Source organism: Oncorhynchus masou, chromosome 1 (genome assembly GCF_036934945.1).
Source record: "Oncorhynchus masou masou isolate Uvic2021 chromosome 1, UVic_Omas_1.1, whole genome shotgun sequence".
Classification (NCBI taxonomy): domain Eukaryota; kingdom Metazoa; phylum Chordata; class Actinopteri; order Salmoniformes; family Salmonidae; genus Oncorhynchus; species Oncorhynchus masou.
The window spans coordinates 51,681,800-51,706,339 of record NC_088212.1 but is presented as its reverse complement, the minus strand read 5'-3'; the positions used below and the strand labels follow the sequence as shown (position 1 = coordinate 51,706,339).

General features: G+C 40.5%; 1 protein-coding gene across 1 annotated transcript in view; it reads left to right on the top strand.

The window, feature by feature from the left end:
* The first annotated feature begins 423 nt into the window (after positions 1–423).
* Positions 424–24,540, top strand: part of LOC135546282 (solute carrier family 12 member 2-like) — a 37,238-nt gene continuing 13,121 nt past the window's right edge. The window contains exons 1-13 of the mRNA XM_064974587.1: positions 424–1,098; positions 7,735–7,866; positions 8,141–8,216; positions 8,640–8,735; positions 9,600–9,739; positions 9,857–9,967; positions 10,118–10,226; positions 10,508–10,635; positions 12,590–12,674; positions 12,803–12,954; positions 14,218–14,325; positions 15,962–16,085; positions 16,262–16,363. Of these exons, the coding sequence (XP_064830659.1) occupies positions 628–1,098; positions 7,735–7,866; positions 8,141–8,216; positions 8,640–8,735; positions 9,600–9,739; positions 9,857–9,967; positions 10,118–10,226; positions 10,508–10,635; positions 12,590–12,674; positions 12,803–12,954; positions 14,218–14,325; positions 15,962–16,085; positions 16,262–16,363 (1,834 nt within the window). The 5' untranslated portion in view covers positions 424–627. The remainder of the gene's footprint in view (positions 1,099–7,734; positions 7,867–8,140; positions 8,217–8,639; positions 8,736–9,599; positions 9,740–9,856; positions 9,968–10,117; positions 10,227–10,507; positions 10,636–12,589; positions 12,675–12,802; positions 12,955–14,217; positions 14,326–15,961; positions 16,086–16,261; positions 16,364–24,540) is intronic.

Below are 24,540 nucleotides of genomic sequence, written 5' to 3'. Positions count from 1 at the left end.
AATGACCTTATATTTGTTAACATTCCTCACATAAAAACTAAGTGCGAACATGTTTTATTGACATCTGAGTGAGTACCACTTGTATGATTTGGTTTTTACAGACAGTTGGAGATGTTTGAGTAGGCATGACTCAATTTATTTAATGGGTTAGGGAGTTATAGTAAGGTTTACAATGTAGCACTTGTTTTCTATTGAAATCACTAGTGAAATAGTTGCCTGACTTTAGAGTTCTGTGAATGAACAATTATACATGACAATAAAATATTAATTTCACATACATTCAAAGCTAATAATTTTAGTGGGTTGTCTGCGGTTGAAAAGCGCACACAAAAAGCGCATGGACAAATTTGCATGTTTGCTCCTTGACGCTGCCCTGCGACCTCTAGACCTTGTGTTGGCGAGTGACGTACTCGGAGTTGCTAATTTCTCAGAACATTCGACCCACACTCGAGGCATCACTGTTGGGGTCCAGAACAGGAGAGAGTGGATCGGGTAGATAGATGCACAGGGCGCAGCTTTGGCTTGAGTACTGATGCATACCTTGCTGAAGGAATGAATTTAAATGGTCCTTTTCAAAACAATTTTCTGCAGTACATCTGATTATACAGTGATAACTACTCAGTGGACATGTCATCACCTTCAGGTCAGAAACCAGCTCTCAAGACAGCGGGTTCAGGTCAAAGCAGGTTTCAGGTGACAGAGGTAACGGAGTTAGGACCCGTCACATCTGGAGAGCGCACGTCGGGAGGGACTGATGGAAATACGGGTACGACTGGTAGTAAGGGGTCGGCAGGTGGAGAGGAGTCCAAAGGGAGATTTAGCGTAGTCAAGTTTCTTGATTCAGGTGGAATAGGGACGGATGCATCTGATGTGGCTCAGAATGGTGACACTGTCAGGAGCACGGGCAGCCATCGTTCGTCCGCAAGCGGTCATACTAACATTTCAGATACCCACTCAAATACGTATTATATGCGAACATTTGGCCATAACACAATTGATGCTGTCCCAAACATCGATTTCTACCGACAAACAGAAGCGCCTCTTGGAGATAAATTGATACGACCAACTCTTTCGGAGTTACACGATGAGCTTGACAAGGTATGTAACCTGCTACCACCTTCTGTTTTGACGCGCCACTACATCGCTATTTACCAGACAGGTGGGGATTGATAGCGCACGCCTCGAGATAGCCTATATTGGTGCCAAGTGTAAAAAAACGTATAAAAACATGAGGGTATATTGTGTAGATGGGTGAGAAAAATTCAGGGTGTAACACAACAAAATGTGGAATAAGTCAAGGGGTATGAATACTTTGTGAAAGCACTGTATGTAAATCTATAGTTCATCCTTACATTCAGCCCTAGTGACACTGTACCACAGGAACAGACTGGGACCTAACATCAACCTGTGCATTTATAACACACTGGCCCATTTTTTCCCCTAGAGGCCCCCAGCCCGGCCCATTGTTTTCCATGAGGCCCCTCGTTATTACCCAAATAATAGTCATTCTGCACACAAAAAATCTACATTTAGAAATTTGCCAGAACGCCCTATGGCCAGTCCATTGATGCTGTATCACAACTGCCAGTGTAATGTGTCTATGCTAAGCTGAAGTGACCTCGTCTGTCACAATCACAGCATTCCCTTCCACAGGGACATTTCTTCTCCTTTACAGTCCTTTGAATGGACAGCGTGACATCAGGGGCATGACCCACACATTTTGCTCAGACAATGCTCTCTCTGACCATGCCCAAACCCTGATCACCGGCTACTCTTGGCAACTGACAGCCTTTGCAGCCACCAACAAACAATGCTGCCGTGGTTCTCTCTCCCTTCCCTATACTCAATGGTCCAGTGTCCCAGTCTCTGGTCTCTAACACTTTATAGCCACGCTATCCTGTTGGATCACTCACATGCCTCTCATGGGGGCAGGTCACTAGTAATGGAGGACAGAGTAGATACATCAGTCCAGCCCACAGGCCGAAATATTGTAACATCTATTCAAACCACAGGTTCTAGGCCTTCTATATCTAATAATCTAGATATTACACAATGTTTATGTATACAGTAGAAGTCGGAAGTTTACATACACTTAGGTTGGAGTCAACCACTCCTCAAATTTCTTGTTAACAAACTATAGTTTGGGCAAGTCGGTTAGGACATCTACTTTGTGAATGACACAAGTAATTTTTCCAACAATGCTTTTTTCAAGGCCTACCTTCAAACCCAGTGCCTCTTTGCTTGACATCATGGGAAAATCAAAAGAAATCAGCCAAGACCTCAGAAAACAGTTTTTTAGACCTCCACAAGTCTGGTTCATCCTTGGGAGCAATTTCCAAACATGTGAAGGTACCACGTTCATCTGGATAAAATATAGTATGCAAGCATAATCACCATGGGACCACGCAGCCGTCATACCACTCAGGAAGGAGATGCGTTCTGTCTCCTAGAGATGACGTACTTGGGTGCGAAAAGTGCAAATCAATTTCAGAACAATAGCAAAGGACCTTGTGAAGATGCTGGAGAAAACAGGTTCAAAAGTACCTATATCCACAGTAAAACGAGTCCTATATCAACATAAAACGAGTCCTATGTCGTACTTTTTGGAGAAATGTCCTCTGGCCTGATGAAACAAAAATAGAACTGTTTGACCATAATGACCATTGTTATGTTTGGAGGAAAAAGGGGGAGGCTTGCAAGCCGAAGAACATCATCCCAACCATGAAGCACGGGGGTGGCAGCATCATGCTGTGGGGGTGCTTTGCTGCAGGAGGGACTGGTGCACTTCACAAAATAGATGGCATCATGAGGGAGGACAATTATGTGGATATATTGAAGCAACATCTCAAGACATCAGTCAGGAAGTTAAAGCTTGGTCCCAAATGGGTCTTCCAAATGGACAATGACCCCAAGCATACTTTCAAAGTCGTGGCAAAATGGCTTAAGTACAACGAAGTCAAGGTATTGGAGTGGCCATCACAAAGCCCTGACCTCAATCTTATAGAAAATCTGTGGGCAGAACTGAAAAAGTGTGTGTGAGCAAGGAGGCCTGTAAACCTGTCTCAGTTACACCAGATCTGTCATGAGGAATGGGCCAAAATTCACCCAACTTATTGTTGGAAGCTTGTGGAAGGCTACCCAAAATATTTGACCCAAGTTAAACAATTTAAAGGCAATGCTACCAAATACCAATTGAGTGTATGTAAACTTCTGACCCACTGGGAATGTGATGAAAGAAGTAAAAGCTGAAATAAATCATTCTCTCTACTATTATTCTGACATTTCACAAAATATATTTTCTTAAAATAAAGTGGTGATCCTAACTGACCTAAGACAGGGAATTTTTACAAGGATTATTTGGTTAAGGTCTATGTAAACATCCGACTTCAACTGTACATGCATACCTGCATGTCAAAGGTTCCATTTCCATTTGCAGAGGAAAGTGTGATATGGAGTGATATTAGTGCCAACGGAAGTTGAATTTGAATATGAGTATTGCACAAATGGAACTGAAATGTACTTTAAAGGGGCAAACTGCAATTGCTATACACATTTTTAGACTCTTATATTAAGGTTGAGGCAAGGAGACCAGATCGAACCGTCACATTCCACCCTCCGTTATCTGCGACGATTTGAACAAGCATTCCAAAAATATACAGTATATATACTACCATTCAAAAGTTTGGGGTTACTTAGAAATGTCCTTGTTTTTGAAAGAAAAGCCATTTTTATTGTCCAATAACATCAAACTGATCAGAAATATAGTGTAGACATTGTTAATGTTGTAGCGGGAAATTGATGATTTTTAATAGAATATCTACATAAGAGTACAGAGGCCCATTATTATCAACCTTCACTCCTGTGTTCCAATGGCACGTTGTGTTAGCTAATCCAGGTTTATCATGTTAAAAGGCTAATTGAACATTAGAAAACCCTTTTGTAATTATAGAAAGAGGAGTGGGAGGCCCCGGTGGAGTGAAAGTGGGAGGACCCACCTTAATCTTTTCTTTTTATTGTCCAGTCTGAGATATGGCTTTTTCTTGCATCTCTGCCTAGAAGGCCAGCATCCCGGAGTCGCCTCTTCACTGTTGATGTCGACACTGGTGTTTTGCGGGTACTATTTAATGAAGCTGCCAGTTGAGGACTTGTGAGGCGTCTGTTTCTCAAACTAGACACTAATGTACTTGTCCTCTTGCTCAGTTGTGCACCGGGGCCTCCCACTCCTCTTTCTATTCTGGTTAGAGCCAGTTTGCGCTGTTCTTTGAAGGGAGTAGTATACAGAGGTGTATGACATCTTCAGTTTATTGGCAATTTCTCGCATGGAATAGCCTTCATTTCTCAGAACAAGAATAAACTGACAAGTTTCAGAAGAAAGTTCTTTGTTTCTGGCAATTTTGAGCCTGTAATCGAACCCACAAATGCAGATGCTCCAGATACTCAACTAGTCTAAAGAAGGCCAGTTTTATTGTTTCTTTAATCAGAAGAACAGTTTTCAGCTGTGCTAACATAATTGCAAAAAGGTTTTCTGTAACGGGGAGGAGTAGTAGGAAGGATCGGAGGACCAATGCGCAGCGTGGTATGTATCCATCATGTATTTTAATAGGAATGAATACGAAAATACAAAAAAACAAGATAATCAAAATGAAAACCGAAACCAGTCCAGAATGGTGCAAACACTGAAACGGAAAGAATCACCCACGAAGCACAGGTGGGAAAAGGCTACCTAAGTATGATTCTCAATCAAAGACAACTAACGACACCTGCCTCTGATTGAGAACCATACCAGGCCAAACACAAAACACAACATAGAAAAACGAACATAGACAACCCACCCAACTCACGCCCTGACCATACTAAAACAAAGACATAACACAAGAACTAAGGTCAGAACGTGACATTTTCTCATGATCAATTAGCCTTTTAGAATGAAAAACATGGATTAGCTAACACAACGTGCCATTGGAACACAGGAGTGATGATTGCTGATAATGGACCTCTGTATGCCCATGTAGATATTCCATATTCCAGCTACAATAGTCATTTACAACATTAACAATGTCTACACTGTATTTCTGATCAATTTGATGTTTATTTTAATGGGCAAAAAATGTGCTTTTCTTTCAAAAACAAGGACATTTCTAAGTGACCCCAAACTTTTGAACAGTAATGTTTTTTTAGGCTAATATAGGACTACATGATCAATATGTAGCTGCAACCTTTTCTGTCTGTTGTAACTAAGGATATTGCAGTAGCACAAACATAAGCAGGCGTCAGACAAATGCATTTAGCCTACATGACAACATCATGTAACATGTAGCAAATTTTATTTAAATAGGCAAGTCAGTTAAGAACAAATTCTTAGCGCTGGCCAATTGTGCGCCATCCTATGGGATTCTCAATCACAGCCGGTTGTGACACAGCCTGGAATCAAACCAGGGTCTGTAGTGACGGCCCTAGCACTGAGATGCAGTGCCTTAGACCGCTGCACCACTCAGGAGCTCTGTCTACACATTGCATTTGGGCAAAACAATCTGAGTTTTAACCATAGATAACATGCAACTTTTATTTTGCTTCTCAGTGATCATGCAACACAGAATGATTTGATAGATAGTACATCATTGAAATTCGACCGAGTGGCCTATTCCATCTCTAGGCTGCCGAACTAGTACATGCACAGAAGGAAAGGTTGTTTAGCTATCAGAAAGAACTCCAGATAATCCAGTCATGCAGCCACTCCCTTAAATGAGTGATATACCCAATTATTCTTGAAGAATATAATTTAGGAATGCCTCATGACCTTAGTTCAACTGTCATACCCCATCAGAACCCAAAATATAAGCTTGTTTTACTCCATTGTTTGTAAATAATGCAGACAATGAAAAACATGGTTACAACTATTATTATGAAAGCATTGATGGTCAGTCCTTTCATTCATAGCTCTGTCTATGAATTTGAAAGGGATTAATCACATTTCTCCAGCCCCATCCCTCAGCTGTTAACCAAAACAGCGACGGGGTGGCCCTTTGTTATTGTTATAACTTCCGATTTCAGTTCATCAGAAGATCCACATTATAGCAAAAAATATGTTGCCGCTTTTAGGGTTAAAGGTCATTTCCAATTGAGTCGACATATGTGACTCAACACCTGGATTCAGTCTTATGTAGCAACATTTGAAATTGTGTTTTCTACATTGGATAAAAGTAGAGACTCAGAGCTACAAAATGGTACATCATACACTACATTTGAGGAACAATGGAAAAGTAATTCTGCTTTGAAAGTTGATTAACTTGTAAACTCACTTTTGAGAAATTGGCCTTTGAATGTTTTGGTATCTAGCGAAGAGCTCTTCTTTGTCTACACCCATTCAGCATCGTTCACACAATCTTAAGCTTTAGCCCCACCCAACCTGTTTCGCTCTCGTAGTGCACACTTGACGCTCTGGCTGATGATTTGTTTATCTATGGATTACATGAAAACAGCCTGACCAGCTCCGCTGGCAACAATTTCATTCGGCTTTTTTGCAGATGTTTACTGACCCCGGCCATATTCAACGGGTGTTGTACACACGTCATGTAACGTTCGCTAACAAGCCAGCCAGCTAACGTTAGCTAACAGTACACTTTAACTTAAGACATATAGCTAACTAGGTAAACAATGAACCTAGCTAGGTAAACAAAGTGTAAGTTCACACACGAAATGTTAGCTAACGAGCTAACAGTACACTTTAACTTAAGACATATAGCTAACTAGGTAAACAATGAACCTAGCTAGGTAAACAACGTTTAAGATCACACACGTCACGTAATGTTAGCTAACGATCCCGCCAGCTAACATTAGCTAGCTAGCTAACAGTACACTTTATCTTTAGACATGTATTTAGCTAGCTGGGTAAACAATGACCTAGCTAGGTAAAAAAGGTTTAAGATCACACACGTCACGTAACGTTAGCTAACGAGCCAGCCAGCTAACATTAGCTAGTTAAGCAACAATGAACACAGCTTGAAATGAAACCACTTTCTGTCAAAATTTGAAATGTGTCATATCTGAAAATGTAGCGAGCTTAACGCTAGGCTATCTTAAGTGTATACATCATCATGCATGATGGACGCATCTCCCTGTCAAGAATGCCATACCACGGTTGCCATTAGTTTGAAGATGTAATTGGAGACAGGTGTTTTCTCCATCTATTTAACTATTATACTCTAATTCTATTGATTTCAAAACTTGATCCTCCAGAAAGTGGAGAGCAATACTTATTCAGGTCCACAACACAATAAAAAAAATGTAAAAGCCGTGTTCGACAGGATTACCAACACTGACGAGCTCAAAATAATAGACAGAAGCCTTCTATGGCAGATCAATCTGAACTAATTTCTCGGCATGTCCAGGCCACACAATATCTTAGCCAATCATGGCTAGTGGGAAGGTTGCAAACCTTTTCTGTGGCTTAACCAACAAGGCTCGTAATTTAACAATTGTGTTTACAGATGGCATACAAGTTTGTTATGAAGGCACATGAAAGTTCACATGTTTCAGAAGGCATTTCTGCCCCCCAAAAACGCATTTTGATAAAAAAAATTATTTTAGACGTTCAAACGGCTCTCGTTTCATGAATCGGGTCACATATGAAGCGAACACAGACTCGGAAATGTTGCCTTTAATATGATCATAGGCGATCGGATTGAATCTAGCCATTAATGTTTGTCAGCATTTTTTATGTGTGGTATTTTTCAGGAGCCATTGGATGAGGATGGCTTTCCTATTGGGGAGGAGTCTACTCTTGCTGAGGAGGCTGCAGCCAAAGAAGGAACAAAGGAACAAGCACAGGGAGGCACCATCAAGTTTGGCTGGGTCAAAGGTGTCCTGGTTAGTACTGTATCTGGACCAGAACTGGATCTGGGAACTAAACATTTTGTTGTCTCTGGCCCAAACATCCGTTTTTTTCTTTTAGAACTATTCAAACTCTACCATGTTCTCCTTATTGCTCTGTGATGAATCATTGAATTGCACATCAATGTAAATCCTTTCAAAGACATCCAACACAAATCTAAAAACAAGCTTTCAAATTAATGGTTTCCCCCCACTATAGAAGTATGTGTTGGTAACATGAATGTTGTCACCTGTGTGTCTGTGTTTTCAGATACGTTGCATGTTGAACATCTGGGGTGTGATGCTCTTTATTCGCATGTCATGGATCGTGGGACAGGCAGGCATTGGTACGTAGGTGATGACTCATGTTCAATCAAGACCAAAATATTTAAGGTGTCAAACCTCATAGTGTTGCTTGAGCATTGGGCGTGTTAGTTTTGCATCACCCAAACCCCTTTCAGGGTTTGTTAATTTTAGACCATTCCATTGGTCTTAAAATGAAATCTCCACCCACCTGGGGCACCAGGTGACATGAAATAAACGCACCTCTTGTTGTAGTGTTTGTTACCATAAAATTATATACTTGCAGGTATATTATTATTATGCTTTTTGACCAAGTGGGCCTAGTAACATGGTCTATAACTAGGGCCCAGAGTTTTTCCAGGTCAGGTAAAACAAATTCCTACAGGCCTTTGTCCCAATCGATTTTACCTGTAAGCATGATGAGAAAGTTATCTACTAAAAGATCATTTGCTCATCTTTTTTAACAGGTCTGACATGTGTTATTATTCTGATGGCAACAGTTGTAACCACCATCACTGGACTCTCCACCTCAGCCATAGCAACCAATGGGTTTGTGCGAGGAGGTAAGGGAAAGCTTTATTCCTGATGAAATGCTAATATATTAACAATGTATTAGGATCCTGTAGCAGAATTATATAAATTAGGTATTAGAAGAGATTGTAAGGAGTATTAATTTGGTAAAGTCTTTGGGATCCTTCATGATGCCGGGATTAAATCCGTAGAGCACTGTCGACAAAAGCGTCATGCCCGTGCAGAAGGGCATGTGCCCCCTCAGATTTGTAAAAAAAAAAATGATAATGCCCTTTTAGTGTAACCCAGATAGGTTCCCAATCTCCCAACCTCATAACTAGTTACCAAAAGCATTTCAGCCTATCGATCAAGTTAAAGTAGCGGGAAAGGTTGGTAGACTTTCTTTTTCTAGAAAAGCAAGCAAATAAACGTACTGAATAAGACTCACATTCCTTTCAATCTTTTACCCATATTTCCTCAGAGATGTGAGAAGCATATTTAGTTAATTTTGTTAAAGAATTACTGTCAGGAGGATACAGACAGCTCAAGAGGTATGCTTAGATATGCATAAAAATATACTTATTTTTTTATATAGAACTAAGCATAATGTTTATGGCTCTAGATTGCAGGAAAAAGCTGTTTCACACCACCCCCCAGCCATCCTTACGTATTTGTGGCCCCTCAGATTTTTGTGGTGCCAGACGCCCCTGGCTGTCGACACTGTGGATTTTAAAGGCAATGTTCCTGCATTTGCGGAGATCACACTCACAATAAACACAGAAAATGTCAGCTCAATTGGAAATTACCTTTAAAGTCAGTTATAGTGTGCTGAGCATTAACACGCTTGAATTGTGATTCTGGTCTAACCCTAGCGTGTTTCTGGTCTAACCCATCTGCAATTCTTCATCTTATCTTAGGTGGAGCATATTACCTCATATCAAGGAGTTTGGGCCCTGAATTTGGCGGCTCCATTGGTCTCATCTTCGCCTTTGCTAATGCTGTGGCTGTGGCCATGTATGTTGTGGGCTTTGCTGAAACTGTCGTTGAGATGCTTAATGTAAGGAACATTTGATATGCCTGTATAGTGAACGTTGATTTGATCGCTGTGTGCCATGTTGACATTTTACATAGCAACAACAGTAACAGCCCTGGGTGATTGTTTCCTGATTGACAGGATGTAGATGCCCTGATGACAGATGAGCTCAATGACGTCCGTATAGTGGGCACCCTCACTGTCATCCTGCTTCTGGGCATCTCAGTGGCAGGGATGGAGTGGGAGGCGAAGGTAAGACCCACAGAGCAATGCACTGTCACACATAGTAACACAAGGAAACCGTGCTTTACTTTAGACTCTTGCCGTAGTGACTTTATGGAACTTCTGGCAGATAAATGTGTTAAAACTCTGTACCACTCCTGACCAAACATTCCCTTCCAGGCCCAGATTGTGTTGTTGGTCATTCTTTTGGCCGCCATCTTCAACTATTTCATCGGAACCGTCATCACCATGGAGTCAAAAGAGCCCAAAGGCTTCTTTGGCTACAAAGGTTTGTCTGATAGTTCAACTATATACTCATTTCCATATCCCAAATTGTAATTCTCCTTCTGTTGAGCATGCATTACATTAATCTAATCTCAGATGTGTTTGTGCTTTTGCCCATCTAATTGTAATTTTCAAGGAAAACATCTTTGGCAGGACAATTCCATAAGGAGTTGGCAAGAGTGCAGAAACAGACTGGCACACAGGCTAGCATTATATTTAATGGCTTACGACTGCCCCCATTGAATCAAGATGAAATTCTCACGTTGTGTTATTTTTCATCCGAAGCGGCTATCATGATGGAGAACATGGGACCGGATTTCAGAGACGGCGAGACGTTCTTTTCCATGTTTGCCATTTTCTTTCCGGCTGCAACAGGCATCCTGGCAGGTGCCAACATCTCAGGAGACCTTACAGTAAGACCTTGGCTTCTCTCAAAGGTCCAATGCAGCCGTTTTATATCAATATCAAATCGTTTCCCAGTAACAATGAAGTACCTTACTGTGATTGTGTTCAATTAAAACGGTAAAAAATAAACAAAAAAAGCTTCTTAGCAGATAGCAATTTCTCAACCAAGAATTTTGCAAAGACTGTCTGTGAGTGGTCTGAGTAGGGTTGCAAAGGGAGGGTATTTTACTGGAAACTTTACTAGAATTTTGGTATATTTCAAGGATTTTATGTAATCTATCAAAATACTCCTAGTGGCCCTTTTGGGTAGATTATTTTTTTAAATTGAACCTTTATTAAACTTATCACGTGTCTGCAATTATCTCTGGCTCTCTCTCTGTACTTATCACATGTAAAATATATGAAATAATTAAATAAGATAATTTGAAAAATAGAATGACAAAGCTGTAAAACATTATCCTAAATATAAACCATCAACTTAGTGAATACTATTGGTGTTTGATATGAGGGTTTCAGCATTTAATATATTTTATATTTATTTTACTATGCCAATGTTTTTCTTGTCAATGTTTTGGTGTCAAACTGGTGGCAGTTGTGGGAAAAGTAAATAGTTGGATGAGTTGCAGAGGTACAGTAATTGAAATTTTTTGTTTAGATGTTTTTTTTTATTAATTAGGCTATTTTCTCTTGAACCAAATGGTCTATCTACTAGAAACTCATGGACAATATGGACACAGATTTATACAAAAAATAATACTATATGTGAATACATTTGTTTTAAGTTATTCCAGTATAAATTACCAAAGTTACAATAGATTGCCATCGATTTTCTCTTAATTACCAAAATTACTGAAGATTCTGGTAACATTGATAAATTACCGGTAGCTTTGCAACCCAGTGGTGGAAAAAGTACCCAATTGTCATACTTGAGTAAATGTAAAATACGTTAATAGAAAATGACTCACGTAAAAGTGAAAGTCGCCCAGTAAAATACTATTTGAGTAAAAGTCTAAAGTACTTGGTTTTTACATATACTTAAGTATTAAAAATAAATAACATGGGTCAAATGTACTTAAGTATTAAAAGTAAAAGTATAAATAATTTCAAATTATTTATATTAAGCAAACCAGACGGCACCATTTTCTTGTTTTTTTAAATTTACGGATAGCCAGGGGCACACTCCAACACTCAGACATAATTTACAAATTACGCATTTGTGTTTAGTGAGTCCGCCAGATCAGAGGCAGTAGAGATGTCCAGGGAGGTTCTCTTGATAAGTGCGTGAATTGAAAAAATGTCCTATCCTGCTAAGAATTCAAAAGTACTTTTGGGTGTCAGAGAAAATGTATGGAGTAAAAAGTACATGATTTTCTTTAGAAATGTAGTGAAGTAAAAGTACAGCTACCCCAAAAAATGACTTAAGTAGTACTTTAAAGTATTTTTACTTAAGTACTTTACACCACTGTTGTAACCCTAGGTCTGAGTGGGGAGGAGGAAACTGAAAACTCACTATTATTGGCAGAGGTTTGGAACTCTCTTTCTTATTGGTCAAATAACTAATTTACCGCCTGGTGATGTCACCAGGCAGGCCAAAACTCCATCACACCAAAACAGGCAAACATTTCAGGCGGTCTTTTCAAACAGCTCTTACACTGAAAGGGCATTATCATTATTTTCACAATTTCACAATATTATTTCAAACTCCATAGTGTGGTAATGCATATGAAACAGGAAAACCACATTTTTGACTTCACTGGGCCTTTAAAGGAATACTACTGTACACTCGAAAACTACATTTTTGCATTTTGTTCTTTAGTCCACTGTTAATATAATCCCTAGAAAGGGTGCATGTCAGCAGTGAAGTTTTCAAGATGGAGCACTTTCAATATAGAGCAAAAACTGTCATGCATTTTTAATGTATTCACAACAAAACATTGAGAAATATTTTGTTCTGTTCCCCAGGATCCTCAGTCAGCCATTCCAAAGGGCACTCTTTTGGCCATCCTTATAACTGGAATTACTTATGTGGCAGTGACTGTTTCTACTGGTAATCTTTCTCTTTATAAAATGAACATGAAATTACAGTAGCAAGACGAGTACACTGTTTAAAATGAATAATAATTCCACAATTAGTTAATTGAAGACTCAAGTTAATATTCTCATCCTTTCTTACAGGATCTTGTATCCTTAGAGACGCCACTGGCGATCACAATGATACCTCCAGTGTCAGTGACTTGAACTGCACGGATGCTGCCTGCACACTTGGTTATGACTTCTCGATTTGTAAGGAAGGAGGCTGCAAATTTGGACTTATGAACGATTTCCAAGTATGTCTGGGCCTGGGGTGATGTGTAGGATTCTCTTAACATTGACATTAACATACACCTCCAATAATTATTAACCTCTCGTGATGTAACAAAGTTTAGCCAGAGAGCCTACAACTTAAAGGGATAGTTCACCCAAACTACAACACTGCATATTGGTTTTCCTTACCCTGTAAGCAGTTTATGGACAAGTAAGACACCTATCTTGCTTTGGTTTTGTTTACCTGGTCGCTGTCAGGAAGAAAACCAATACATAATTTTGTAATTTAGGTGAACCGTCCCCTTTAAAATAGTCTCACGCATTATAACCCCACCCCGATTCTGATTGTCATTCAAACTACTGGTAGAAGCAGGTCTCTGCTCTGCTGAAAGTTGACCTCTAGTCTAGCACAATGCTCTGCTTGGATGTTTTCAGATATGCTTTTTTCCCAAAAGGAATTATTCTTTAGAATAGTCACCTGGCATAGAGCCTTTTAAAAGAGAGGGTAACCTTATATGATCCTTTAACACCATGGTAGTTGTTTGATGTGGAGCGCTGAGAATTTGATTTGGGTTAGTGTTGGGCAATTTAGTGATAAAATGGGCTGCAAATAATTATTCTGTCTCTCACGGCAGTTCAGAAGCTGCATTTCTCTCACTACGTTATTCTCCTTTCTGCTTGAATTTTTGACAATAGATGTAGGGGCTTGCAGTGTTAGTTAGTGGTAAACAATGGGAGCTGGGATAATAGTGCTTGTGTTGTGAGTCACAAGGCATTCTCTAGGTCTTGAATGAGACCATTGACAGCAACCACTGTGCGTAGGCACCCACCCTCTTTGTGACACTGATATCATAGGCAAGTGGTACAGAGTTACCCAGTACCAAAGCCAAGTGCACTTACATGGCATTACTGACAAAGGCACTTGTCGATTGGTTTGCACGGCAGACATAGAGTTGAACAATACACCTAGCTGTTGTTGTTTTTTTGTTATGAACACACACTGCAAGCCTTTTACAAATTGGTCATGGTTAGCACTAATCTTTTTGTATTTTCTGACATGCTCTTATACCTTGAGGTGTTTTGCCATGACTTTGCATGACTTTCTCCCCAATACCACTAATGGCTTAGCACCCCTATGGTACCCTCTATAACTTGACGTTTGTTTTTGCATTTCAATCTTTTCAATAGATGTAGTTTAATCTCAGTTCATGAGAAAATGTGTGTGTTGCCTGATATCATTGAAGGTGCCAACTAGTGAAGTGACGTCTAGGCTTGTTGTTGGCTAGGTCATGAGTTTGGTGTCTGGGTTTGGACCTCTGATCACTGCTGGTATTTTCTCTGCCACGCTGTCATCAGCCCTGGCCTCTCTCGTCAGTGCCCCAAAAGTCTTCCAGGTGAGAACCCTCCTTCAGTATTTGTTATGTTTCGAGTATTTTCGAGGAGTATATTTTTAGGGCCGGTTTCCCAGACACAGATTGGGCCTGGACCTAAAAGCATGCCAATGGAGAATATACTATATATACATTGTTCATAAGGGCAGAATATTGTATAAAATAAATGAATAAAAATGTGACAGCTGGCTGGTTGCTCTGTGATCAATAAGCTACAATTTTTTCGATATGAAAAGGAGACAAAAATATAACTGACCTGCACTGCACATAGGAACGTGTCCAGATGACTGTGAGATAAATGACCAGTAGGCAAAGTGCGAATGTTCTGAAAGCTTCATTCGAATCAATCATGAAAACACTAAGAAACCCATTGACCCCTTATGGAGCATCAGTTGGACAAAAGTCTTGCTGAGTCTATGAGATGATGCGCTAATGATGGCAGCACCGCTTTATCAAATGTTCATAATAATCATTTAAGCCATGCCGTGAAAACAGTTTTTATGGGCACACAAATCCAAAACGATGTATGCAATTGCAAAATCGAACGCTTTTACCCCGAAAGTCACCTAACTTGCTTGGTTCTTCAATAGGCTATGGGTATGCTAATTTAACTACTTGTTAGATGTGCATTTGGTATCCAGCTGTTAGTTTCGGCCTAGTGTTATTGTCAACCATCATCAGCTAATCCAGGATTTTTCTGAATGACAGTCAAGTGACAAACAGCTATTGTGAGATAGCATGCGATGCAAAAACAGTTATGTTGATTATCTGCTTGATTTGCAGCAGGGTCTACAAGATGTAACAAAGAGAGCATCAAGGTAATGAGTTAATGTTTTCATATTTTTCTGTGTGTCGGATTGGACACTGAAGGCTATTGTGTGCAATAGTGTAAGATAGCCTAGGCAAACACCCAATGGTATTTTCCTATCTATCATTCAGGACTTTTAATGAAAACAAATGAGTAGCCTAGTGGGCTTGTAAACAAACTGATTTGGTGAATTTGAATGATGTAAATAATGATGATGGTGGCGAGAGCCCAATAGTAGATGGACTCGGATCCATTTAATCATAGAGGCTATTGTTACTTTGTGTCTCTAAAATCAAAATGTTGCTATTGCTATTGTCATGTGACAAAGAGTATTTTTTCAATTGAAACAACCAAATATCGTCCTTTTTCACATGAACTGTTTATTGTCATAAATTCGGTAGCCTATGCTACAAAATATTATATTCTGCCCATAGCCTAAAGAACAGCTACATGATTTAATGAAAAGCAGCAAATAAACACAACATTGTTTCACATTCTTTAATAAAAGACTCAGAAACAGGCAATAGGCTACAGCTCTCTTCACAGTTTCCCGCCAAATAGGCCTACAAGGAAACTATATATCTCGACGACCTTGAGTGTGCGGGGGTCTGAACGCAGCATAGTACATTCCACAAAAGTTTTGCTCAACAAAAAGACACGTATGCGGCTTAATCTGTGTCCGGGAAACTGCCCCTTAGAGATTATTTTAGACATCCAATATTATGTAAAAAACGAGTATACGGTATGTCCTGTCAATTGAATTGGATGTTAGACCTTTTCCGCTTTATATGCTTGGATTTGGTTTCTCAATGTATTTGTGTGGCTGTTTAGGCTTTGTGCAAGGACAACATCTACCCAGGCCTCCATGTCTTTGCTAAGGGATATGGAAAGAACAATGAACCTTTACGGGGCTACGTCCTCACCTTCTGTATTGGTCTGGCCTTCATTCTTATTGGTAGGTTTTTTTGTACATTATTGAGAATTATGGGTAATGAAGTCGTTCTAGTTTCCAAACTGGCCAACAAACAGATTACTACAGTGTACAAAATGCTTGAAAAGATCCACTTCATTCTTTCCCTGTCACTCATGTATCAGTCTATTTATAGTTTTATTTGTGATTTCTCCCCTTAGCTGAGCTGAATGTCATTGCTCCCATCATTTCAAACTTCTTTCTGGCCTCATATGCCTTGATAAACTTTTCTGTGTTCCATGCATCTCTGGCCAACTCTCCAGGTAAGGATTGGTTTTGATATATGTACTCTCCGATATATTCACTTTTCATTCAAATTAATCGTTGTCCTTTACACTCGTAGCCATATACGGGCTGAAAATGACAGATCTGACTGATAAATCCTAAATTGGAATGCAGCGGCTGTACAGTAACATGCTATACATCATCACAGTAACCCAATTTCAACATAAACAAACCTTGTGTAAAATATGTTGAATTTGTACGTTTAAAACAATGTCAGATTTTCAACATTATATCCACTATCAGAAAAAAACAATAGGCTGGGCAGCACCTCCTACTGGAGAATTTATCTATAGTTACCCTTTGGTTTCCCATCCTGGGGTTTATTCAAGTCCTGCTATGATATTTGTCACTGATTATTACCAATGTACTATCATGAGAATAATTGTTTAGAGATCTCCACTTCCAAACAAATAGATTCACTGTTGCTATTGAAGTCATTCCAAAGGGTAGGTTTAACAAAGCAAATTAACCAATGTGTTTCAAGCTCTGGTTTATTTAACTTGTAATGATATTTAGTGATATTGAATTGTGGTTGGTTGTCAACTATATTTTTAGTTTACATTGTTTGCTAAACTGATAACAGACACAAATTAATGCCAGAATTACATGAAAAACATTTAAACTGGTGGATGTCCAAACAGTTGGTGCTCTACCCTGAATGACTGGTCGCCACTGAGTCATTGAGGCTCAGATGCAACTATCCAAGCAGTAGAAACAGCTCCTTTAAAAGCTGATACTTGGTTGTGTTGTCAACCAAACACAATTCAACATTTTCTTTGTAATACAGTAAATAAATAGCCTAAAGTCAAAGCTATCTTACAAAATAAATGTAGCATTCAACCTTAAAATGAGTAAGACATTCATGGTCACATTTTCAAATCAAATCAAATTGTATTGGTCACATACACATATTTAGCAGATGTTACTGTGGATGCAGCAAAATTCTTGTGTTCCTAGCTCCAACCGTGCAGTATATCTAACAATTCACAACAATACACACAAATCTAAAAGTAAAATAATGAATTTAAGAAATATATAAATATTAGGACGAGCAATGTCGGATTCACTAAAATGCAATGTCGGATTGACTAAAATACAGTAGAATAGAAACAGTATATACATATGAAATTAGTAAAGCAGTATGTAAACATTATTAGTGACTAGTGTTCCATTATTAAAGTGATCAGTGATTCCATGTCTATGTATATAGGGCAGCAGCCTCTAAGGTGCAGGGTTGATTACCTGGGTGATAGCTGGCTAGTGATGGCTTTTTAACAGTATGATGGCCTTGAGAAAGAAGCTGTTTCTCAGTCTCTCGGTCTCAGCTTTGATGCACCTCTACTGACCTCGCTTTCTGGATGATACTGTAGCGGGATGAACAGGCCGTGGCTCGGGTGGTTGATGTCCTTGATGATATTTTTGGCCTTCCTGTTACATCGGACGCTGCAGGTGTCCTGGAGGGAAGGCAGTGTGCCTCCAATGATGGGGCTCAGATGCAACTATCCAACCACACCCCCCTCTGGAGAGCCCTGCAGTTGTGGCCGGTGCAGTTGCCATACCAGGCAGTGATACACCCCAACAGGATGCTCTCAATTGTGCATCTGTAAAAGTATTTGAGGGTCTTTGGGGCCAAGCCAAATTTCTTCAGCCTCTTGAGGTTGAAGAGGCGCTGTTGCGCCTTCTTCACCACACTGTCTGTGTTGGTGGCCCATTTCAGATCATCAGTGAATGTGTACGCCGAGGAACTGGAAGCTTTCCACCTTCTCCACTGAGATCCCGTCAATGTGGAAAGGGGCATGTTCCCTCTGCTTTTTCCTGAAGTCCACGATCAGCTCCTTCATTTTGTTGACGTTGAGGGAGAGGTTATTCTCCTGGCCCTCACCTCCTCCCTGTAGACTGTCATCATTTTTGGTCATCAGGCCTACTATGGTTGTGTCGTCTGCAAACTTGATGATTGAGTTGGAGGTGTGTGTGGCCACGCAGTCACAGGTAAACAGGGAGTACAGGAGGGGGCTGAGTATGCACTCTTGTGGGGCCCACGTGTTGAGGATCAATGAAGTGGAAGGGTTGTTTCCTACCTTCACCACCTGGGGGCGGCCCGTCAGGAAGTCCAGAACCCAGTTGCACAAGACGGGGTTCAGACCCAGGACACTGTGCTTGATGATGAGCTTGGAGGGTACTATGGTGTTGAAGGCTGAGATAGTCAATGAACAGTATTCTTACATAGGTATTCCTTTAGTACAGGTGGGATAGGGCAGTGTGCAGTGCAATGGCGATTGCATTGTCTGTGGATCTATTGAGGCGGTAAGCAAATTGAAGTGGGTCTAGGGTGTCAGATAAGGTAGAGATGATATGATCTGTAACTAGCCTCTCAAAGCACTTCATGATGACAGAAGTGAGTGCTACAGGGTGATCTGCAAATGCTCTAAGAGCACGGCAAGGGATGCCCCCTGGGCCGGCAGCCTTGCAAGGGTTAACACGCTTAAATGTCTTACTCACGCCGGCCACAGAGAAGGAGAGCCCCCAGTCCTTGGGAGAGGGCCACGTCGATGACACTGTGTTATCCTCAAAGCGGGCGAAGAAGGTGTTTAGCTTGTCTGGGAGCAAGACATCGGTGTCTGCGACGTGGCTGGTTTTCCCTTTGTAATTCGTGATTGTCTATAGACCCTGCCACATGTGTCTGAGCTGTTGAATTGCGACTCCACTTTGTCTCTGTACTGACGTTTTGCCTATTTGATTGCCTTACGAAGGGAATAACTACACTGTTTGTATTCAACCATTTTCCCAGTCACTTTGCCATGGTTAAATGTGGTGGTTCATGCTTTCAGTTTAGCGTGAATGCTGCCACCTATCTATGGTTTCTAGTTTGGGTAGGTTCTAATAGTCACAGTGGAAACAACATCCCCTATACACTTCCTAATGAACTCAGTCACCGTGTCCATGTATACATCTGTAACGGCTTTCTTCCAACTCCTCCTCTGACGAAGAGGTGGAACAAGGATCGGACCAAAATGCAACGTGGTTCATTCGATACATCTTTAATGCTGAAGAACACGAATAATACAAAACAACAAACGTCGAAAACCGAAACAGCCCTGACTGGTGCAACAAACACAGAGACAGGAATAATCACCCACAAACACACAGTGAAACCCAGGCTACCTAAATATGGTTCCCAATCAGAGACAACAATAATCACCTGACTCTGATTGAGAACCGCCTCAGGCAGCCATAGACTAATCTATACACCCCACACAACCCCAAGACGAAACACACTACAAATAAACCCATGTCACACCCTGGCCTGACCCAATAAATGAAGATAACATAATAAATATAGACCAGGGCGTGACAACATCAATGTTATCATCTGAGGATAACTGGAACATATCCCAGTCCACTTGATCAAAACAATCTTGAACCATGGATTCCAATTGCTCAGAACAGCGTTGAATAGATCTTAGCACAGGTACTTCCTGTTTGAGTTTTTACCTATAGGAAGGGAGGAGCAAAATGGAGTCGTGATCTGTTTTGCCAAAGGGAGGGCGGAGGAGGGTCTTGTAGACATCCCAGAAGAGAGAATAGCAGTGGCCGTGTGTTTTCCCAGCGCGAGTACTACAGTCAATGTATTGATAGAACTTCGGTAGCGTTTTTCTCAAAAGTGCTTTGTTAAAATCCCCAGCTACAATAAATGTTGCCTCAACATATGTGGTTTGCAGTTTGCATAAAGTCCAGTGTAGTTCCTTGAGGTCCGTCGTGGTATCGGCTTGGGGGGGAATATACACAGCTGTGACTATAACAAGAGAATTCTCTTGGGAGGTAATACGGTCGGCATTTGATTGTGAGTTATTCTAGGTTGGGTGAACAAAAGGACTTGAGTTTCTGTACGTTATCACAATCACACCATGAGTGGTTAATCATGAAACATACACCACCGCTCTTATTCTTCCCAGAGAGTTCTTTATCCCTGTCTGCGTGATGTACTGAGAACCCAGCTGGCTGTATGGATGGGGGCAGTTTCTCCGGAGAGAGCCATGATTCTGTGAAACAGACTATGTTACAGTCCCTGATGTCTCTTTGGAAGGAGATCCTCGCCCTGAGCTCGTCTACTTTATTGTCTAGAGACTGAACATTAGCAAGTAATATACCCGGAAGTGGTGGATGGTGTGCCTGCCTCCTGAGTCGGACTAGAATGCTACTCCGAATATCTCTTCTCCGCCGGTGGATTCTTGGAGGATATGTCCAATTGCCCTGGGGGGTTGGAACAAAGGATTCAATTCGGGAATGTCGTATTCCTGGTCGTAGTGCTGGTGAGTTACCAACGATCTGATATCCAAAACCAATTTCCAGCTGTATGTAATAACACAAAAACGTTCTGGGATAATAGTGTAAGAAATAACACACAAAAGAAACTAAATACTGCAAAGTTGCTAAGGAGCTAGAAGCAGAGCTGCCATGTCTGCGGGCGCCATCTTGCTGTTTTGAAGATTAGATGTTACTGTAACTATACATTTCTTCTTATGTAATCATATACAGTGTGCATGTTCAAGATAGCATGCAAAGTTTGTGTCAGGTTTGTGGATATCTTCACAATTGCTGTAATAATCTGTGAGTAATCTCAAACAGAATTGACCTTGCACCATGTACTTTTAATGTCACCTCAACTGCAATCCGGGTGATTTGGTTATAAATAAACAAAATATCTGACATTGTCTTCCCATTTGAACTTGATTGAAAGCGCAGTGATAGACATTTGGTGACAACTAAACCAAAAATCTAACATTGATTTTCCATTGGAATTTGGTTGTGCTTTTAGATGGTTAAAAGCACAGTGATAACGAGTGGCATGTATTCATGGATGCCAAGGGAACCCAGGCATCTCCCCCAAAATGACCATGAAAAAAACATACAATTATTTAGCTTTCCTCTCTCTGTGTTTCATCATTTTCCTTCAATTCGCAAGTGGCTGAATGTATCTCACCAGAGAAAGCAACAGCAGCACCCCTCTTGTCTCTGTATGTGTAGGCCATCTATCTGATGCTGTCTATTCCAAAACAGTATGACATTGTTGCCGCCTGAAGCATTGAACGCAAGGGAATCCAGTGAGCATTTGGCCTCCCTTGATAAATTGTCTATTTAAAGAATAGCCAATCAGCGTTGAGCTAAACTGAGTGAGCTCAACTGTGAATGGTCCTGGCGCACCAAAAAAAGTGTTACGGGAAGACAGTTTGTACTTGGCCTCACTCCTATCAAATCGCATTGAGAGCATGCGTCATTGACAGAAATAACTTAAATTGCTTCATCTCGTGTTGTTGTCTTCCGGTGGCTAGCTAGCTAAAATTGTCCCTTTCCTAAATGAGCCATGGATGGAGATATGGATTTGGACTTGTGGTTTTACTTAATTCTCCATACTGGCCAATGATTATAATAGCAATTCTGATCCAACCAGTAATTCATACATTGTGCCCCTGGCCGGAGAGAATGGGAGTTCAATATGTAGGTAGATGTAGAAACCTAATGATAACTAACTAACGTTGCCCATGAAAGGAAGTTAGGCTAGCGAGCAAGCATTTTAGCCTGGTAGCCTAAGACAACAAAAAATAAAAGCGTGTATTGTATGATAGAGTGATAGACCATGGCGTTAACATGAAAGAGAGGAGGATGGCATTGGAGTTTCTCTGCAAGTAGGGTGAGTCAACATGGTTTTTCTACTTGTATGAACATGCACGCACACACGCACAGAAATCAGATACACGGACAGACACATCATCTTTTAGTTGTCACTGTATTACACTTTAGGTGATTTGATGATGTTGAAGTTGATGGTGCTGGAATAGTGGAGGCAGCTCCTGTTTTCTTTGCGACTTGCGGTAACTCTCCGTGGTTCTAAATCAATAGTTGTTAAGTGGTACGAAAATGTCGGAAACATTAACTTGCTTGACCATTCTGTAGGTCATGTAACTGTTTGTTCCATGTAATATGCTTTGTGGACTTCAATGGACAGAGGTGTGGTTGAATTTATTCTGTCACTGTGTCTACTTATTGTCTCGACCTTTAGGCTTACAGTTGAAGTTGGACATTTACATACACCTTAGCCAAATATATTTCAACTCAGTTTTTCACAATTCCTGACATTTAATCCTAGTAGAAATTCCTTGTCTTAGGTCAGTTAGGATCACCACTTTATTTTAAGAATGTGAAATGTCAGAATAATAGTAGAGAGAATGATTTATTTCAGCTTTTATTTCTTTCATCGCATTCCCAGTGGGTCAGAAGTTTACATGCACTCGAGTAGTATTTGGTAGCATTACCTTTAAATTGTTTAACTTCAGGTAGCCTTCCACAAGCGTCACACAATAAGTTGGGTGAATTTTGGCCCATTCCTCCTGATAAAGCTGGTGTAACTGAGTCAGGTTTGTAGGCCTCCATGGTTGCACACGCTTTTTTCAGTTCTGCCAACAAATCTACTATAGGATTGAGGTCAGGGCTTTGTGATGACCACTCCAATAACTTGACTTTGTTGTCTTTAAGCCATTTTGCCACAACTTTGGAAGTTTGCTTGGGCTCATGGTCCATTTGGAAGACCCATTTGTGATCAAGCTTTAACTTCCTGACTGATGTCTTGAGATGTTGCTTCACTATATCCACATAATTTACCTGCCTCATGAAGCCATCTATTTTGTGAAGTGCACCAGTCCCTCCTGTAGCAAAGCACCCCCACATCATGATGCTGCCACCCCCGTGCTTCACAGTTGGGATGGTGTTCTTCGGCTTGCAAGCATCCCTCTTTTTCCTCCAAACATAACGATGGTCATTCTGGCCAAACAGTTCTATTTTTGTTTCATCAGACCAGAGGACATTTCTCCAAAAAGTACGATCTTTGTCCCCATGTGCAGTTAGTTGCAAACCATAGTCTGGCTTTTTTATGGCGGTTTTGGAGCAGTGGTTCCTTCCTTGCTGAGCAGCCTTTCAGGTTATGTCGATATAGGACTCATTTTACTGTGGATATAGATACTTTTGTACCTGTTTCCTCCAGCATCTTCACTTTGCTGTTGTTCTGAGATTGATTTGCAGTTTTCGCACCAAAGTACGTTCATCTCTAGGAGACAGAACGCGTCTCCTTCCTGAGCGGTATGACTGCCGCATGGTCCCATGGTGTTTATACTTGCGTTCTATTGTTTGTACAGATGAACGTGGTACCTTCAGGCATTTGAAAATTGCTCCCAAGGTTGAACCAGACTTGTGTCAAGCAAAGAGTCACTGAGTTTGAAGGTAGGCCTTGAAATACATACACAGGTACACCTCCATTTGATTCAAATTAAGTCATTAGCCTATCAGAAGCTTCTAAAGCCATGACATAATTTTCTTGATTTTTCCAAGTTGTTTAAAGACACAGTCAACTTAGTGTATGTATACTTCTGACCCACTGGAATTGTGATACAGTGAATTATAAGTGAAATAATCTGTCTGTAAACAATTGTTGGAAAAATTACTTGTGTCATGCACAAAGTAGATGTCCTACCCGACTTACCAAAACTATAGTTTGTTAACAAGAAATTTGTGGAGTGGTTGAAAAACAAGTTATAATGACTCCAACCTAAGTGTATGTAAACTTCTGACTTCAACTGTAGGTTTTAATCATATTGATCAACATCTCAACCAAATATTTCTCAATTATATCCACGTTGAAATTATGTGGTGTGCCCTGTGGGCTGGCTCTTCTCTTCCCAGCACTGGATAGGTTTTGACTGATAGCCCTTCTGACTTTGAGCACCTAGTGCGACAAGAAGTTTCCCCCATCTCTCCCGCTAATTGGGCAACTGTAAAAAAATGTTTTTGTTGTCTGAGTGAGGGAAATGCTGCAAATTAAGTGGACAATGTATTTTGCTAAACACCCTTGAGTCCAAATGTGCACTTCATATTTCCATATCATAAAACTTCCCCACGGCACACATACCTGAATGCAATCATGACTCTTTTCTATGCGCACCAAAATTATTATCTGTTTCCCTAAATTGCTTTGTGTAAGCTTAACACTGTAATATCGTATTTTATAACTTAGCTAGGCATGTTGGCAATAGAACAAGCTTTCAAATGATTCCCAACTGACCCAGATTGCGATTTATAATGGACCGTTTTTGGATTGTGTAAACAA